Source organism: Coregonus clupeaformis, chromosome 7 (genome assembly GCF_020615455.1).
Source record: "Coregonus clupeaformis isolate EN_2021a chromosome 7, ASM2061545v1, whole genome shotgun sequence".
Classification (NCBI taxonomy): domain Eukaryota; kingdom Metazoa; phylum Chordata; class Actinopteri; order Salmoniformes; family Salmonidae; genus Coregonus; species Coregonus clupeaformis.
This window is the reverse complement of record NC_059198.1, coordinates 49,271,049-49,291,541: the sequence shown is the minus strand read 5'-3', so window position 1 is coordinate 49,291,541 and position 20,493 is coordinate 49,271,049. Positions and strand designations below refer to the sequence as shown.

The following is a 20,493-nucleotide window of genomic DNA, read 5'->3' as shown; positions in this document are numbered from 1 at the left end:
TCGAGTGCATACAGATGACAAGCCTTTTCTCCCTGCCCCTGTTCCTGCCCATTTGACAACGGACCATTCTAAATCGAAACTAATTTTACATATTAGTAAAGACAAGATTAAATTTAGAATAGTCTGACGGGTGAAAATCTGATCACTTGATGAGAGAGAAGCGTGTGTAGCCTGAGGCGAGGAACAGAGCGCAAGCTTTTCTTGTGACTTTCTCAAATCATCAATAGCCTGTAGTCGCACCATGCAGCCCATAATATGTTTTCATTTCTAAGACATTCTAAGGTTTGTATCATTCACAACTAAAGTGACCAAATAACTCTAATTGATCAATTTTATACTCAACATAGCCACTTCATATGCACACCCCTCCGGAATGGGAAAAATATATTTATATTTGAAGTTGAATTGTATTCTTCTTAATATAAAATCATATAATATAAAAGAATGGCACAGGATTATAAGCATATCTTGTCTGCTAAATGAACAAGCCTACAGCCTATGGCATGGAGCATAGCCAGATAACATACAGTAGGCCAACTCATATTCTGTTCTTCTGAAATACATTTTCTTCGTATCATAATGTTTCTTTAGACCCGCCTAAAATAAATAATGCAATTATTGTGATGGTGTATTTTTTATTGATTTATAATACTTTTTTAAATGTAGATGTTCCAAAGGCTCACATCAGCGGCTTGTGCGTGGAGGGGTGGAGATGCTAAATGTGTTTACGTTAATTACTGGTTAATGTGAAATCTTCAACCAATTGCATCTCACCACCAGACACTCTTCGATCAATGAGGCAGCGACTTCAATCCAGAGTCCAAAATACGAAACAAGATTTCAAGACAACGAGAGTCTAGCCCAATCTGACAGGAATTATTAAACGGATTATAGAGGTTTAAAGACTAACAGGATATATTGCGCAGCGTTCTCCACATCTCATCATAGCCATCAAAGAAGCAGCTGAATAGCAGCCCATTCAAGACAGGCATCTATTGGGCCTACTAACTCAGTCTTTAAAGGTCCGTTATCAAGGCTGTCCCTCATAGAATGTTCCAGATTTCCTTAGGGATGTCTGCAATGTCATAAAGCCTACTATTATTCTGCACACATCGTCAGTACGGAAACATTACTCCAGTTATTATGTTCCGTTAGTTAGTAGTTGTAACAGAGCCAACTCACTTAACATCTTTGGTTCCTGCTAATCTTTAGTTCCTTACTCACCGCAAGATAGAGGGCTGCATAGACGCTGAGCGCGGCCTCTTTGGAGGGGAAGGTTTTGCGTGCTCGCAGGATATCCTCCTGGTTCCCGGTGCAGGCCTCCTGGTGGCTGATGTAGCGCAGGCCGTTCTGGCAGCCCAGGGCCGTGTAGTTGGGCTTACACACCGTCAGGAAGTGGGGGGCCAGGTTCCCCGTCACCACCTGGCCGGCATTCACAAAGATGTCCACGGTGAACAGGCCGAACGTGTAGATGCCTGGATAGAGGGGGAGAGAGACACTGGTTAGAGGCTGAACGTGTAGATGCCTGGATAGAGGGGGAGAGAGACACTGGTTAGAGGCTGAACGTGTAGATGCCTGGATAGAGGGGGAGAGAGACATTGGTTAGAGGCTGAACGTGTAGATGCCTGGATAGAGGGGGAGAGAGACACTGGTTAGAGGCTGAACGTGTAGATGCCTGGATAGAGGGGGAGAGAGACACTGGTTAGAGGCTGAACGTGTAGATGCCTGGATAGAGGGGGAGAGAGACACTGGTTAGAGGCTGAACGTGTAGATGCCTGGATAGAGGGGGAGAGAGACACTGGTTAGAGGCTGAACGTGTAGATGCCTGGATAGAGGGGGAGAGAGACATTGGTTAGAGGCTGAACGTGTAGATGCCTGGATAGAGGGGAGAGAGACACTGGTTAGAGGCTGAACGTGTAGATGCCTGGATAGAGGGGGAGAGAGACACTGGTTAGAGGCTGAACGTGTAGATGCCTGGATAGAGGGGGAGAGAGACACTGGTTAGAGGCTGAACGTGTAGATGCCTGGATAGAGGGGGAGATATACACTGGTTAGAGGCTGAACGTGTACACGCCAGGGTCCAGTTTTTCAAAAGTTATCTGGATTTTGCCTATCGGATAGGATTAAATGGATAGAAATATCCGATAGGTGAAATCCAGAAAGATAACTTTTGAAAAACTGGACCCTGTATAAAGGGGGCGATAGAGGCTAAACTTGTATACTCCTGGAGAAAGAGAGAGAGCGAGAGAGCGAGAGACAGAGAGACAGAGAGAGACAGAGAGAGTGAGAGAGAGAGACAGAGAGAGAGAGAAACAGAGAGCGAGCGAGCGAGAGACAGAGACAGAGACAGAGACAGAGACAGAGACAGAGACAGAGAGAGAGAGAGAGAGAGAGAGAGAGAGAGAGAAGCAGAGAGAGAGAGAGAGAGAGAGAGAGAGAGACAGAGACAGAGACAGAGACAGAGACAGAGACAGAGAGAGACAGAGACAGAGACAGAGACAGAGACAGAGACAGAGACAGAGAGAGAGAGAGAGAGAGAGAGAGAGAGACAGAGACAGAGAGAGAGACAGAGACAGAGACAGAGACAGAGACAGAGAGACAGAGAGACAGAGAGACAGAGACAGAGACAGAGACAGAGACAGAGACAGAGAGAGACAGAGACAGAGACAGAGACAGAGACAGAGACAGAGAGAGAGAGAGAGAGAGAGAGAGAGAGACAGAGAGAGAGACAGAGACAGAGACAGAGACAGAGACAGAGAGACAGAGAGACAGAGAGACAGAGAGAGACAGAGACATCTGATGTTCCCATATCCAGTGGAAACGTCATAAGATAAAGGAAAAAAACAGCTGTCTGTCCCGAGCTCACTGGTCCGGGAAACTCTGAGGACCCAAAATAGGCTAGTTGATACATATAGTTCAATGGAGACAGCTTCAGGCCAAACCCAGTTGATTGATTTGATGTGATTGAAAGAACCAGAATTTTTCATCAGGATATTTTATACTGGTTTAATTTGTCGGCTTTATGTATTTTTACTTAGTTGACAATGGAAGTTAAAAGGCATACTGCTGCATTGGCCCATAGGCTATCTCTGTACCATGCTCTCATTTCTTTAGCCGTTTCTTTAGCCGTGTATTAATGTGTCCATATGACAGAGGCTGGTGCTCTCACAGAAGTCGGACTCTGTGTCTCTGCATCTTAATGTGACTTTCAGCTTTGAAGCCCACTTAGCTGGAGGAACAGAGACGAAAGGTTTCATTAATGTTGAGTGGCATTCTGTTTTGTCTCCCTCTCCCTTGTTTTTACATTCCAGTCACTGCTTTCTCATCTTCTGTATTCTTTATTAAAGGGAAGGAGAGATGAGACGAGAGGAAGGGGGGTGAGACAAGAGATGGGATGAGACGAGAGGAGGGGGTGAGACAAGAGATGGGATGAGACGAGAGGAGGGGGTGAGACAAGAGATGGGATGAGATGAGAGGAGGGGTGAGACAAGAGATGGGATGAGATGAGAGGAGGGGGTGAGACAAGAGATGGGAAGAGACGAGAGGAGGGGGTGAGACAAGAGATGGGAAGAGACGAGAGGAGGGGGTGAGACAAGAGATGGGAAGAGATGAGAGGAGGGGTGAGACAAGAGATGGGAAGAGATGAGAGGAGGGGGTGAGACAAGAGATGGGAAGAGACGAGAGGAGGGGGTGAGACAAGAGATGGGAAGAGATGAGAGGAGGGGGTGAGACAAGAGATGGGAAGAGACGAGAGGAGAGGAGGGGGTGACAGTAGATGCTGACGGACTGATTTTTACTTCTGTCAGATGGATTATTTCAACAGTGACTCACTAGATAAGACTCAGGTAAGACTCAGGTAAGACTCAGGTAAGACTCAGGTAAGTATTTGGCAGTAGATTTCAGAAGTCATTAGCCTGACAATGTTCCACTTAGCAGCAGCACAAATAAGCCGGGTCGGTCGCCTGTCTGTGGAAAGGCAAAGTATGGGGTTTAGCGAAATAATTACTTAGCTGGCTCCTTAGACGGGGGAAATCCTACTCTTATTAAGCAGATAAATGTAATAAAATGTCCCATGTTCAATATTCAATCAAAAAAACAAAAGCTTCACCATCCCTTTTTAGAGTAATTGATCCCATTTTCTGTGATCTGGGTGTGGTGTGTGGTGGGTTGGTGCTGTATGGGGAGGCTGGGTGGGTAGAGTCTGGATGAGTAGAGGCTGGGTGGGTAGAGGCTGGATGGGTAGAGGCTGGATGGGTAGAGGCTGGGTGGGTAGAGGCTGGATGAGTAGAGGCTGGGTGGGTAGAGGCTGGGTGGGTAGAGGCTGGATGAGTAGAGGCTGGATGGGTAGAGGCTGGATGGGTAGAGGCTAGATGGGTAGAGGCTGTGTGGGTAGAGGCTGGGTGGGTAGAGGCTGGATGAGTAGAGTCTGGATGGGTAGAGAATGGATGGGTAGAGGCTGGATGAGTAGAGGCTGGGTGGGTAGAGGCTGGATGAGTAGAGTCTGGATGGGTAGAGAATGGATGGGTAGAGGCTGGATGAGTAGAGGCTGGGTGGGTAGAGGCTGGATGAGTAGAGGCTGGGTGGGTAGAGGCTGGATGAGTAGAGGCTGGATGGGTAGAGGCTGGATGGGTAGAGGCTGGATGGGTAGAGGCTAGATGGGTAGAGGCTGTGTGGGTAGAGGCTGGGTGGGTAGAGGCTGGGTGGGTAGAGGCTGGGTGGGTAGAGGCTGGATGGGTAGAGGCTAGATGGGTAGAGGCTGGATGGGTAGAGGCTGGATGGGTAGAGTCTGGATGGGTAGAGTCTGGATGGGTAGAGAATGGATGGGTAGAGGCTGGATGGGTAAAGGCTGGGTGGGTAGAGGCTGGATGGGTAGAGAATGGATGGGTAGAGGTTGTGTGGGTAGAGGCTGTGTGGGTAGAGGCTAGGTGGGTAGAGGCTGGGTGGGTAGAGGCTGACTGAGGAACTGAGGTTTCACTGCATCAGACTGCAGCAATAGGAAAAGGCTCTGGTGTGAGATCAAAGGTGCAGGTGCAATGGCTCATCCAGACTTTACCCACCCAGCCTCCCCATATATAGCCCCACTAACTGTCTCTCACAATCAGAAGGTTCCAGTGTAGCTAGGACCGTATCATTATAGAACTAGAGACAATAAAAGGATGCTATATCTCTGTGATATAGTACCTCTGTCTTTGTTAACCTGTAATGGGTTGAAGAGGTGCAGTGCTGGTGCACTACAATGCTCTGCAGGCAGCTGTCTTTGGCCTGTGTTGAAATGACCCCCACCTTCACACTGCAGTCTGCTAGGGAGGCTTAGGTGAAAGTAGTATCCCCCCCATCTGATCCCATTTGATAAAGGCCTTTAGATCCTCAGACAGACACAAATCCCTCTAGTGAGCTCCGTCATCTTTACCTGTACAGCCGGTGGTGGCTTCTGCTGGCTACTGGGGCAGACATGATCTGCAGAACTAAAATGTAAAATCAACATAACAGCAGTGGCCTACTGTCAGAGTCTTATTAAAACAATGTTGTCCAGTTATACTAAGTAATCCGTTTAACATCCTGTGTGGTTTTTAGATGATGTAAATTAAAGCAACCTTTAATTCATACATATTGTGTACAGTGAGAAAAGAGAGGATTAGCTGCAACAGAAAGCTCAGAACATTAAATAAATATTACAGTCAATGGAGGGTTTGACAGCTGAGAGAGAGAGAGAGAGAGAGAGAGAGAGAGAGAGAGACAAGGACTGATAACCCCAATCCACAAAAGTGGAGACAGATTTGACCCCAATAACTACCGTGGGATATGCGTCAACAGCAACCTTGGGAAAATCCTCTGCATTATAATAATAATAATAATATGCCATTTAGCAGACGCTTTTATCCAAAGCGACTTACAGTCATGAGTGCATACATTATTATTATTATTATTTTTATTTTTATTTTTTTGTGTATGGGTGGTCCCGGGGATCGAACCCACTACCCTGGCGTTACAAGCGCCGTGCTCTACAGACTTGTACATTTCCTCAGCGAAAACAATGTACTGAGCAAATGTCAAATTGGCTTTTTACCAAATTACCGTACGACAGATCACGTATTCACCCTGCACACCCTAATTGACAATCAAACAAACCAAAACAAAGGCAAAGTCTTCTCCTGCTTTGTTGACTTCAAAAAAGCTTTTGACTCAATTTGGCATGAGGGTCTGCTATACAAATTGATGGAAAGTGGTGTTGGGGGAAAAACATACGACATTATAAAATCCATGTACACAAACAACAAGTGTGCGGTTAAAAACACACACATTTCTTTCCACAGGGCCGTGGGGTGAAACAGGGATGCAGCTTAAGCCCCACCCTCTTCAACATATATATTAACGACTTGACGAGTTCACTAGAACAGTCTGCAGCACCCGGCCTCACCCTACTAGAATCTGAAGTAAAATGTCTCCTGTTTGCTGATGATCTGGTGCTTCTGTCCCCAACCAAGGAGCAGCAGCACCTAGATCCTCTGCACAGATTCTGTCAGACCTGGGTCCTGACAGTAAATCTCAGTAAGACAAAAACAATGGTGTTCCAAAAAAGGTCAAGTTGCCAGGACCACAAATACAAATTCCATCTAGACACCGTTGCCCTAGAGCACACAAAAAACGATACATACCTCGGCCTAAACATCAGCGCCACAGGTAACTTCCACAAAGCTGTGAACGATCTGAGAGACAAGGCAAGAAGGGCCTTCTATGCCATCAAAAGGAACATAAAATTTGACATACCAATTAGGATCTGGCTAAAAATACTTGAATCAGTTATAGAACCCATTGCCCTTTATGTTTGTGAGGTCTGGGGTCCGCTCACCAACCAAGAATTCACAAAATGGGACAAACACCAAATTGAGACTCTGCATTAAGAATTCCTGACCACTGTGACTGACCCAAACTTAAGGAAAGCTTTGATTATGTACAAACTCAGTGAGCATAGCCTTGCTATTGAGAAAGGCCGCCGTAGGCAGACCTGGCTCTCAAGAGAAGACCGGCTATGTGCACACTGCCCACAAAATGAGGTGGAAACTGAGCTGTATGACCATATTAGAGACACATATTGCCCTCAGATTTCACAGACCCACAAAGAATTTGAAAACAAATCCAATTTTGATAAACTTCCATATCTATTGGGTGAAATACCACAGTGTGCCATCACAGAAGCAAGATTTCTGACCTGTTGCCACAAGAAAAGGGCAACCAGTGAAGAACAGACACAACCATTGTTTATGTTGATTTATTTTCCCTTTTGTACTTTAACTATTTGCCCATCGTTACAACACTGTAAATAGACATGATATGACATTTGAAATGTCTTTATTCTTTTTGAACTTGTTTGAGTGTAATATTTACTGTTCACTTTTTATTATTTATTTCACTTTTTTATTTATTATTTATTAACGTATGTTTCCCATGCCAATAAAGCCCTTAAATTGAATGAGAGAGCGAGAGAGAGAGAGAGAGAGAGAGAGAGAGAGAGAGAAGAGAGAGGGAGTGTATTCCCTCAAGGATCAGGGTGATAATACTTTGGGGCTGTAGTCTTATCTAAAATAACCACTTTGGCGTGAGAGCATAGAAGAGGTGCTATATACAGTACTATACCACTCCCTTCAGGGCTCAGTACTATACCACTCCCTTCAGGGCTCAGTACTATACCACTCCCTTCATGGCTCAGTACTATACCACTCCCTTCAGGGCTCAGTACTATACCACTCCCTTCAGGGCTCAGTACTATACCACTCCCTTCAGGGCTCAGTACTATACCACTCCCCTTCAGGGTCAGTACTATACCACTCCCTTCAGGGCTCAGTACTATACCACTCCCTTCAGGGCTCAGTACTATACCACTCCCTTCAGGGCTCAGTACTATACCACTCCCTTCAGGGCTCAGTACTATACCACTCCCTTCAGGGCTCAGTACTATACCACTCCCTTCAGGGCTCAGTACTATACCACTCCCTTCAGGGCTCAGTACTATACCACTCCCTTCAGGGCTCAGAACTATACCACTCCCTTCAGGGCTCAGTACTATACCACTCCCTTCAGGGCTCAGTACTATACCACTCCCTTCAGGGCTCAGTACTACACCACTCCCTTCAGGGCTCAGTACTACACCACTCCCTTCAGGGCTCAGTACTATACCACTCCCTTCAGGGCTCAGTACTACACCACTCCCTTCAGGGCTCAGTACTATACCACTCCCTTCAGGGCTCAGTACTATACCACTCCCTTCAGGGCTCAGTACTATACCACTCCCTTCAGGGCTCAGTACTATACCACTCCCTTCAGGGCTCAGTACTATACCACTCCCTTCAGGGCTCAGTACTATACCACTCCCTTCAGGGTTCAGTACTATACCACTCCCTTCAGGGCTCAGTACTGTACCACTCCCTTCAGGGCTCAGTACTATACCACTCCCTTCAGGGCTCAGTACTATACCACTCCCTTCAGGGCTCAGTACTATACCACTCCCTTCAGGGCTCAGTACTGTACCACTCCCTTCAGGGCTCAGTACTATACCACTCCCCTTCAGGGCTCAGTACTATACCACTCCCCTTCAGGGCTCAGTACTGTACCACTCCCTTCAGGGCTCAGTACTGTACCACTCCCTTCAGGGCTCAGTACTATACCACTCCCTTCAGGGCTCAGTACTATACCACTCCCTTCAGGGCTCAGTACTATACCATTCCCTTCAGGGCTCAGTACTATACCACTCCCTTCAGGGGTCAGTACTGTACCACTCCCTTCAGGGCTCAGTACTGTACCACTCCCTTCAGGGCTCAGTACTATACCACTCCCTTCAGGGCTCAGTACTATACCACTCCCTTCAGGGCTCAGTACTATACCACTCCCTTCAGGGCTCAGTACTATACCACTCCCTTCAGGGCTCAGTACTATACCACTCCCTTCAGGGCTCAGTACTGTACCACTCCCTTCAGGGCTCAGTACTATACCACTCCCTTCAGGGCTCAGTACTACACCACTCCCTTCAGGGCTCAGTACTATACCACTCCCGTCAGGGCTCAGTACTATACCACTCCCTTCAGGGCTCAGTACTATACCACTCCCTTCAGGGCTCAGTACTATACCACTCCCTTCAGGGCTCAGTACTATACCACTCCCCTTCAGGGCTCAGTACTATACCACTCCCTTCAGGGCTCAGTACTATACCACTCCCTTCAGGGCTCAGTACTACACCACTCCCTTCAGGGCTCAGTACTATACCACCCCCTTCAGGGCTCAGTACTACACCACTCCCTTCAGGGCTCAGTACTATACCCCTCCCTTCAGGGCTCAGTACTACACCACTCCCTTCAGGGCTCAGTACTATACCACTCCCTTCAGGGCTCAGTACTATACCATTCCCTTCAGGGCTCAGTACTATACCACTCCCTTCAGGGCTCAGTACTATACCACTCCCTTCAGGGCTCAGTACTATACCACTCCCTTCATGGCTCAGTACTATACCACTCCCTTCATGGCTCAGTACTATACCACTCCCTTCAGGGCTCAGTACGATACCACTCCCTTCATGGCTCAGTACTATACCACTCCCTTCAGGGCTCAGTACTATACCACTCCCTTCATGGCTCAGTACTATACCACTCCCTTCATGGCTCAGTACTATACCACTCCCTTCAGGGCTCAGTACTATACCACTCCCTTCAGGGCTCAGTACTATACCACTCCCTTCAGGGCTCAGTACTATACCACTCCCTTCAGGGCTCAGTACTATACCACTCCCTTCATGGCTACCCCTCCCTTCAGGGCTCAGTACTATACCCCTCCCTTCAGGGCTCAGTACTACACCACTCCCTTCAGGGCTCAGTACTATACCACTCCCTTCAGGGCTCAGTACTATACCACTCCCCCTTCAGGCTCAGTACTATACCACTCCCCTTCAGGGTCAGTACTATACCACTCCCTTCAGGGCTCAGTACTATACCACTCCCTTCAGGGCTCAGTACTATACCACTCCCCTTCAGGGCTCAGTACTATACCACTCCCCTTCAGGGCTCAGTACTATACCACTCCCTTCAGGGCTCAGTACTATACCACTCCCTTCAGGGCTCAGTACTATACCACTCCCTTCAGGGCTCAGTACTACACCACTCCCTTCAGGGCTCAGTACTATACCACTCCCTTCATGGCTCAGTACTATACCACTCCCTTCAGGGCTCAGTACTATACCACTCCCTTCAGGGCTCAGTACTATACCACTCCCTTCAGGGCTCAGTACTATACCACTCCCTTCAGGGCTCAGTACTATACCACTCCCTTCAGGGCTCAGTACTATACCACTCCCTTCAGGGCTCAGTACTATACCACTCCCTTCAGGGCTCAGTACTACACCACTCCCTTCAGGGCTCAGTACTACACCACTCCCTTCAGGGCTCAGTACTATACCACTCCCTTCAGGGCTCAGTACTATACCACTCCCTTCAGGGCTCAGTACTATACCACTCCCTTCATGGCTCAGTACTATACCACTCCCTTCAGGGCTCAGTACTATACCCCTCCCTTCAGGGCTCAGTACTACACCACTCCCTTCAGGGCTCAGTACTATACCACTCCCTTCAGGGCTCAGTACTATACCACTCCCCTTCAGGCTCAGTACTATACCACTCCCTTCAGGGCTCAGTACTATACCACTCCCTTCAGGGCTCAGTACTATACCACTCCCTTCAGGGCTCAGTACTATACCCCTCCCTTCAGGGCTCAGTACTACACCACTCCCTTCAGGGCTCAGTACTATACCACTCCCTTCAGGGCTCAGTACTATACCACTCCCCTTCAGGCTCAGTACTATACCACTCCCCTTCAGGGTCAGTACTATACCACTCTCTTCAGGGCTCAGTACTATACCACTCCCTTCAGGGCTCAGTACTATACCCCTCCCTTCAGGGCTCAGTACTATACCACTCCCTTCAGGGCTCAGTACAGTCTATTCATTCCCTTCAGGGCATGTGACAGTATGTGATTCTATACGAGGAGCCACTAGCCTCATGAATTGCACCATGGCTAGGGACAAGATGCTTTATCTTGGCCAGGTCGCAGTTGTAAATGAGAACTTGTTCTCAACTGGTTTACCTGGTTAAATAAAGGTGAAATAAAAAATAAATAAATAAATAAAAAGACAGAGAGGCATTGCAACATGGCTAACCAGCATGCATTGCACTATGGCTAGGGACAAAACACAGATGATTTAATTCATGAAATATATGCCACTAAGCAGATGCTTTTATCTAAAGTCGTCTATGTATGATGTATGTGTGTTTCAGTGGAGGCTGCAGAGTCGAGGACAGCTCATAATAATGGCTGGAACAGAGCAAATGGAATGGCGTCAAACACCTGGAAACCATGGGTTGATACCATTCCACTGATTCCGCTCCAGTCATTACCACAAGCCCGTTCTCCCCAATTAAGGTGTCACCGACCTCCTGTGGTGTATGTGATTCCTGGAGGAATTGAACCCACAACCTTGTCATTGCTAGCACCACACCAGTCGAGCAACACAGGATATTGGTCCTCTGTAGCTCAGCTGGTAGAGCACGGCGCTTGTAACGCCAAGGTAGTGGGTTCGATCCCCGGGACCACCCATACACCAAAAAAATTTTATGCACGCATGACTGTAAGTCGCTTTGGATAAAAGCGTCTGCTAAATGGCATATTATTATTATTATATTCATTTGACTACTGTTTAGATGGTAATGACTCTATGGCGTACCCAGAAAGCGAAAGGTCCTGCGCACCAGTGGGTTGAGGTAACAGCAGTCACCGGTCAGCATGGTCTTATCCTCACTGCCCAGCTCTTTAGACGAGCACTGTATCAAAAACAGGACGACCTCTGAGATTAGCATCTAGAAAAGAAAAGGTAGAATCATTAACAAATAAGCATCCTTTCTTAAAGAAAAATCCCACCCCAAAAACATTCCACCCAAAATCTGATATTTATGACTCCACACTTTCTTTTGGTATGCGTTTCATTAGTCCATTGTTGACATAGTCCCGACATATTTTACTTGTCAGCAATCAAGTTTTCAAGATATGTAACTTTCAAAATACAGAAATCATCCCCCTGTATGATGCATTTTGCTTCTTATGATGCTGTGTTTTGAGTTTTCATTTAACTGTGGAGTCGTAAATATCAGATGACACACACACACACACACACACACAGCTCTTCTAACACACTGTAACACACATCCACAAGTCTCGTCTTGTTACTGTGAGATGAGAAACACACAGGTGTGTGTGAGTGTGAGTGTGAGTGTGAGTGTGTGAGTGTGTGTGTTTGTGTGTGTGTGAGAGAGTGTGTGGTGTGTGTGTGTATGAGTGTGAGTGTGTGTGTGTGTGTGTGTGTGTGTGTGTGTGTGTGTGAGTGTGTGGTGTGTGTGTATGTGAGTGTGTGTGAGTGTGTGTGTGTGTGTGTGTGAATGTGTGTGTGTGGTGTGTGTGTGTGTGTGTGGTGTGAGTGTGAGTGTGTGTGAGAGTGTGTGTGTAAGTGTGAGTGTGTGTGTGAGTGTGTGTGTGTGTGTGGTGTGAGTGTGAGTGTGTGTGAGAGTGTGTGTGTGTGTATGTGTGCGAGTGTGAGTGTGTGTGTGTGTGTGTGTGTGTGTGTGTGTGTGTGTGTGTGTGTGTGTGTGTGTGTGTGTGTGTGTGTGTGTGTGTGTGTGTGTGTGTGTGTGTGTGTGTGTGTGTGCGAGTGTGTGCGAGTGTGAGTGTGTGTGTGTATATGTGTGCGTGCGTGGTGTTAGCAGGCGAGCAGCAGGTGAATGCTTATTTAAAACCAGAGCTTGACAGTTCAATAGACAACATAATTAAAACCCTGAACAGTGGGTGTTGTCAGTTTTTATATACACAATGTTGTTTATTCAACACTGCAATGATGTAGAGTGGCTGTAATAATATGATTCCAATAACAAATAATAGTCTATATGGATTAACTGGTGGAATTTAATTTATTCCGTGTCTACAGTGTCTCATGGGGGACAAACATAATTAATAACCAAATGCAGAATCGGTCAGGAAACACACATCCAAGACTGAAATCTTGTTTTTCTAATGAGCAACAGAAAAACACACTGCCAATTGACATGTTCATTGGCTCTTTAACATTACAGAGGTGTACAACTGTATATTTAGAATCACATTTACAGTTGCCATTGGTGACAGACAGTGAGGAGAAAGAGACAGAGAGATGAGCTCCTGCATTGTTCAGCATGTTTAAAAAATATATATATTGATTTAGAGTTAGATCAACTTTGATTTTTCGGCAAGGACATACACAGGATACTAGCCTCCACAACATAACCTTCACTCCAAATCAAAACTCCAAACCTACAACCTGATTTTGGACAAAATTACCTGGAAGGATTCCTACTACCAGAGATCCAATCTATACAGCAAATGCTCTGCCAAACAAACAACAGAAACCTGAGAACATCATCCAACCTGGAACTGAGTGAGTAATGTTTATTAATAATTAATTAATTTTTTAATAATTAATATGCCATTTAGCAGACGCTTTTATCCAAAGGGACTTACAGTCATGCGTGCATACATTTTTGTGTATGGGTGGTCCCGGGGATCGAACCCACTACCTTGGCGTTACAAGCGCCATGCTCTACCAGCTGAGCTACAGAGGACCACAAATGTTTAGTCTGAAGCTACTTTTACAACCAAAAAGAAAAATACACTACAATTATATATTTTACTTTATATTGACTGAAGGCTATGTTAAGGCTACCAAGCTTGCTAGTACAGTATACAGTATCTCACAAAAGTGAGTACACCCCTCACATTTTTGTAAATATTTGAGTATATATTTTAATGTGACAACACTTAAGAAATGACACTTTGCTACAATGTAAAGTAGTGAGTGTACAGCTTGTATAACAGTGTACATTTGCTGTCCCCTCAAAATAACACAACACACAGCCATTTATGTCTAAACCGCTGGCAACAAAAGTGAGTACACCACTAAGTGAAAATGTCCAAATTGGGCCCAAAGTGTCAATATTTTGTGTGGCCACCATCATTTTCCAGCACTGCCTTAACCCTCTTGGGCATGGAGTTCACCAGAGCTTCACAGGTTGCCACTGGAGTCCTCTTCCACTCCTCCATGACGACATCACGGAGCTGGTGGATGTTAGAGACCTTGCACTCCTCCACCATCCGTTTGAGGATGCCCCACAGATGCTCAATAGGGTTTAGGTCTGGAGACATGCTTGGCCAGTCCAGCACCTCAGCTTCTTTAGCAAGGCAGTGGTCGTCTTGGAGGTGTGTTTGGGGTCGTTATCATGTTGGAATACTGCCCTGCGGCCCAGTCTCCGAATGGAGGGGATCATGCTCTGCTTCAGTATGTCACAGTACATGTTGGCATTCATGGTTCCCTCAATGAACTGTAGCTCCCCAGTGCCGGCAGCACTCATGCAGCCCCAGACCATGACACTCCCACCACCATGTTTGACTGTAGGCAAGACACTTGTCTTTGTACTCCTCACCTGGTTGCCGTCACACACGCTTGACACCATCTGAACCAAATAAGTTTATCTTGGTCTCATCAGACCACAGGACATGGTTCCAGTAATCCATGTCCTTAGTCTGCTTGTCTTCAGCAAACTGTTTGCGGTCTTTCTTGTGCATCATCTTTAGAAGAGGCTTCCTTCTGGGACGACAGCCATGCAGACCAATTTGATGCAGTGTGCGGCGTATGGTCTGAGCACTGACAGGCTGACCCCCCCCCCACCCCTTCAACCTCTGCAGCAATGCTGGCAGCACTCATACGTCTATTTCCCAAAGACAACCTCTGGATATGACGCTGAGCACGTGCACTCAACTTCTTTGGTCGACCATGGCGAGGCCTGTTCTGAGTGGAACCTGTCCTGTTAAACAGCTGTATGGTCTTGGCCACCGTGCTGCATCTCAGTTTCAGGGTCTTGGCAATCTTCTTATAGCCCAGGCCATCTTTATGTAGAGCAACAATTCTTTTTTTCAGATCCTCAGAGAGTTCTTTGCCATGAGGTGCCATATTGAACTTCCAGTGACCAGTATGAAGGACTGTGAGAGCGATGACACCAAATTTAACACACCTGCTCCCCATTCACACCTGAGACCTTGTAACACTAACGAGTCACATGACACCGGGGAGGGAAAATGGCTAATTGGGCCCAATTTTGACATTTTCACTTAGGGGTGTACTCACTTTTGTTGCCAGCGGTTTAGACATAAATGGCTGTGTGTTGAGTTATTTTGAGGGGACAGCAAATGTACACTGTTATACAAGCTGTACAATCACTACTTTACATTGTAGCAAAGTGTCATTTCTTCAGTGTTGTCACATGAAAAGATATACTCAAATATTTACAAAAATGTGAGGGCTGTACTCACTTTTGTGAGATACTGTATCTGACTGCAACTTCAATTAGCACTGAGGTGTGAAGCGAGAGGTGTCGAAGCCCTTGAGCCCAACGATGGCAGGAGAGTTCCACAGTCTACCCCGCCCAAATGCAGAGGCCTTTGAAGCTCCCTCCCGCTGCTCAGAGGTTATTAGCGTACAGCACCCTCTTCGTGTAAAAAAATGATAAGGCACGAAAAGAGTACAGAAATAACCTCCTTATGGAAAATCCAGAAACACTTTTTCTGACTATTATAAAAATGGGAACATAAGCAACTTTTATTTATTTTATTTTATTTCACCTTTATTTAACCAGGTAAGCCAGTTGAGAACAGGTTCTCATTTACAACTGCGACCTGGCCAAGATAAAGCAAAGTAGTGCAATAAAAACAACACAGAGTTACATATGGGGTAAAAAAACATAAAGTCAGAAATACAACAGAATATATATATACAGTGTGCGCAAATGTAGCAAGTTATGGAGGTAAGGCAATAAATAGGCTATAGTGCAGAATAATTACAATAGTATTAACACTGGAATGCTAGATGTGCAAGAGATTATGTGCAAATAGAGATACTGGGGTGCAAAAGAGCAAAATAAATAACAATATAGGGATGAGGTAGTTGGGTGGGCTAATTTCAGATGGGCTGTGTACAGGTGCAGTGATCGGTAAGGTGCTCTGACAACTGATGCTTAAAGTTATTGAGGGAGATAAGAGTCTCCAGCTTCAGAGATTTTTGCAATTCGTTCCAGTCATTGGCAGCAGAGAACTGGAAGGAATGGCGGCCAAAGGAGGTGTTGGCTTTGGGAATGACCAGTGAGATATACCTGCTGGAGCGCAGACCATCACCTGGATACTAGACAACGAGGACTCTGAGTCAGCCAATATACATCTCTACAAGTCTGGAACAGTATTGGTACAGGGCAACCCCAAACAGTTTCAGCTGGACTTTCACCTAATCAAAGAAATAGCTCAGCAGGAGAAGCTCTCCCTTGAGAAAGATACCCCCACCCCGAGCGGGTCAGACCAGACCTCCTCATTATACAAACCCACAGACGAGCAACCCCAAGCAGAAAGTCAACCTCCCAGCACAGAGCACTACTCCCTCATTGAAATGAAGGATATATTCACCCAGTTGGAGGTAAGGCAGGTGGAGCTGGAACAGCAGGTGAACACAGTCCAGTCAGCACAGACCCAGACAACAGTCCAGCACAACAACACCCCCTTAACTAGACCTGGAGAGCTGCAGGTAGAGAGAGACATGTCTGCACTCTGGACTGTGGTGAGACAACATCAACAGGAGAAAGAGCAGGAGAAGAACAGAGCACTAGAGGAGAGGATTCAGAGTGCTGGAGGAGAAGGTGAGAACGATGACGGGTGACAGAGAACAACCCATTAGAGAGCTGGCCACCCCCGCAGAGAAGCCAGCAGAACAACCCACCTCAGATCCTGACCAAAGTCTCGACACCACAGCAGAAAAATCCACCCTAGACCCTGACAATAGCCTCGACATCACTACCAGACAAACAAACGAAGAACCCCAAGCCCAGGGGATCCCACCCCCTCTGAGCACCTCCTCTGTCAGCCACCCTGATAGCCCTCCTGACAACACCCCCACACCCACTGAGGACATACACAAGCCACAGATTGTACTCTTTATGGACTCAAACGGGAAATACATACACGAAAATAAAGAAATTCCCAAACACAGTGTCTAAACTCTGGTGTCCAAACACCCAGCGCGCCCTAGACCTTCTGTCTGAGGACCAACTAGGATCACCCAGCCACATAATAATACACACAAGCACAAACGACCTGAGAACACAGCACTCAAGGGAGTGATTGAAAAAGATTCTTCCACTTTCCCCAACGCTTAATTGGTTATCTCCACCCTGCTACCACGAAAAGACTTCCACCCTGCTACCATACAGCGGGTAAACGCAAGTATTACCTGGCCCACCACTCCACCCTGGACTTGAACAGCATTTACGACCAGGTCCACATATACAAGGCAGCAGTGTCCAACTTTGCCCGGACACTAAAGGACATCGCCCTCAACCACAGCCCCAGCACCTCACACAGGAGCAACAGATTAACAGACACCCCACCCAGACGAGCGAGACACTCTCCCAGACCTGCGGGGACCCCCCCCAGACCTACACATAGAGGAACCACACCGAGAAGACCTACATCCAGACCACAGCACCACCAGCCACATCCACACCCCCACCCCACCCCAAACAATACCCCCCCCCCAAGTCAACCATGCCCACACCCCATTTAGGCCCCCTCAGATCAGACCTATGCCCCTCCTACCCACCCCATGCCCCCCACTCCCACAAAGAAGGCCTCAACATGAAAGTCACATTTACACCCAGGCCATGAGCAGGCAAACAGGCCCAACCCCCACTCTTACACTAGCCCAAGCCAATGGCATGTACCAGATGCTCAGCAGGCTCTGCTCACACTTACTGGTCTGAGGCCAAACCACACGACTAACAACATCGGACACTTTATGGAACACAAAGCCTTCACTATTTCATCCTGGAATATCCAAGGCCTGAGGTCATCTGCCTTTGGCCTAAAGAGCAGGAACCTGGACTTCACCAAATATATCAGAAATACAGACATTGTCATCCTACATGAAACATGGTATAGAGGAGACGGACCCACTGGTTGCCCTCTAGGTTACAGAGAGCTGATAGTCCCATCCAGCAAACTACCAGGTATAAAACAGGGAAGGGACTCAGGGAGTATGCTAATTTGGTATAGAGCAGACCTGACTCACTCTATTAAATTAATCAAAACAGGAACATTTTACATTTAGCTAGAAATTCTAAAGGAAATTATCTCAACAGAGAAAAATTTCCTCCTGTGTGCTACCTATATCCCCCCACTAGAATCACCATACTTCCAGGCTCAGGGACATGTACTAGTCTGTGGCGACCTAAATGCCAGAACTGGACAAGAACCTGACACCCTCAGCACACAGGGGGACAAACACACACCTGGAGGTGACAGCATTTCCCCCCCCCATTTGCCCCCCTAGGCACAACTACGACAACATAACCAACAAAAACAGGTCACAACTCATGCAGCTCTGTCACACGCTGGGTCTGTACATAGTCAATGGTAGGCTTCGAGGGGACTCCTATGGTAGGTACACCTACAGCTCATCTCTTGGCAGTAGTACTGTAGACTACTTTATCACTGACCTCAACCCAGAGTCTCTCAGAGCGTTCAGTCAGCCCACTGACACCCCTATCAGACCACAGCAAAATCACAGCTTACTTGAACGGAGCAATACTCAATCATGAAGCATCAAAACCAAAGGAACTGAATAATATTAAGATATGCTATAGTTGGAAGGAAAGTAGTGTAGAAACCTACCAAAAAACAATTAGGAAACAACAAATTCAATCCCTTTTAGACAACTTCCTGGACAAAACGTTTCACTGTAATAGTGAAGGTGTAAACTTGGCAGTAGTAAACCTAAAAACAGTATATTTGACCTCTCAGCTTCCCTATCAAATTCAAAAATGTCTAACAGAAAACCCAAAAAAATTTTTTTACAACAATGACAAATGGTTTGATGAAAAATGCTAAAAAAAACTAAGAAAGAAATTGAGAAACCTATCCAACCCGGAAACGTGGAGACCCAGAAGGCCTGAGCCTACGCCTTCACTAAAACAATACAGAGCTGCACTGCGGAGGAGGAGGGAGCAGCATGTCAGAAATCAGCTCGGTGTGGTTGAGGAATCCGTGGCAAACAACAGCACGAGGGGTTGTCTATCCAGAACGGAGATGTGTGGGTAAACCACTTCTCCAATCTTTTTGGCCCTGTAACAAAGTACAAACAGCAAAAACATATACATGATCAAATACAGGTCTCGGAGTCGACTGTTGAAGACTGCCAGAACCCACTGGATTCTCCGGTTGTATTGAATTAACTACAGGACAGGGAACAGACCCTCCAACCCAAGGGGGCCTGTGGTGTTGATGGTGTCCTCAATGGAATGATGAAATGTACAGACCACAAATTCCAATTGGCTATACTTGAGCTCTTTGGCATCGTCCTTAGCTCTGGCATCTTCCCCAATGTTTGGAACCAGGGACTGAGCACCCCAATCCACAAAAGTGGAGACAAATTTGACCCCAATAACCAGGGAGTCTAGTGGTGTAGGGGCTTAGGGTTGTACTGTTTTCCCCCAGGTGCTGATGCCATGAGTGATTTATTTAACACTACTCTGGTGGAGAGAGAGAGCGAGAGAGCGAGAGACCTGGGCTCCGGACCAAAAAAGGTCAGGAAATCAGGATCACAAATATAAATTCCATTTGGACACAGTTCTATTAGAACACACCAGAAACGACACGTATCAAGGACTAAATATCAGCAACACAGGTAGCTTTCATACGGCTGTGAATGAGCTGAGAGACAAAGCAAGAAGAGCATTCTATGCCATTAAAAGGAACGAAATTCCAATTAGAATATGGTTTAAAATGTTCCAATCAGTTATAGAACCAATTGCTCTATATGGCAGCGAAGTATGGGGTACGCTCTCTAATAATGAATTTAACAAATGGGACAAACATCCAATCAAAATACTGCATGCAGAGTTTTGCAAGACTGTATTGCAAGTGCAAAGAAAAACTCAAAATAACCAATGCAGAGCAGATTTGGGCCAATACCCCCTCCTTATTCGAATTGAAAAAAGAGCCATCAGATTTTACAACCATCTAAAAACAAGTGACCCCAAAAACATTCCATCACACAACCCTACAATGTCAAGAGATGAAACAAGAGAGGAGTCCCCTCAGCCAGCAGGTTCTGAGGCTCATTTCACTAACCCAAACCAACCCCATAGAGCCTCAGGACAGCACTCAGAAAATCTGGCCCAACCAAATCATCACAAAGCAAAAATAAATATATGAGCTACTGGAAAGACACCACAAAAAATCAAAGTAAACTTCAATGCTATTTGGCTCTAAACAGACAGTACATGGTGGCAGACTATCTGACCACTGTGACTGATAGAAAACTGAGAAAAACACTGACTA

General features: G+C 46.4%; 1 protein-coding gene across 2 annotated transcripts in view; it reads right to left on the bottom strand.

Annotated features, from left to right (window-relative positions):
- LOC121570637 (phospholipid phosphatase-related protein type 5-like) overlaps window positions 1–20,493 on the bottom strand; it is a 94,082-nt gene that overhangs the window by 54,032 nt on the left and 19,557 nt on the right. For both annotated transcript variants that reach the window (XM_041882111.2, XM_041882113.2), the window contains exons 2-3: window positions 11,762–11,894; window positions 1,225–1,475 (exon numbers count right to left, since the gene is read on the bottom strand). In XM_041882111.2, coding sequence (XP_041738045.2) covers window positions 1,225–1,475; window positions 11,762–11,894 — 384 coding nt within the window. The remainder of the gene's footprint in view (window positions 1–1,224; window positions 1,476–11,761; window positions 11,895–20,493) is intronic.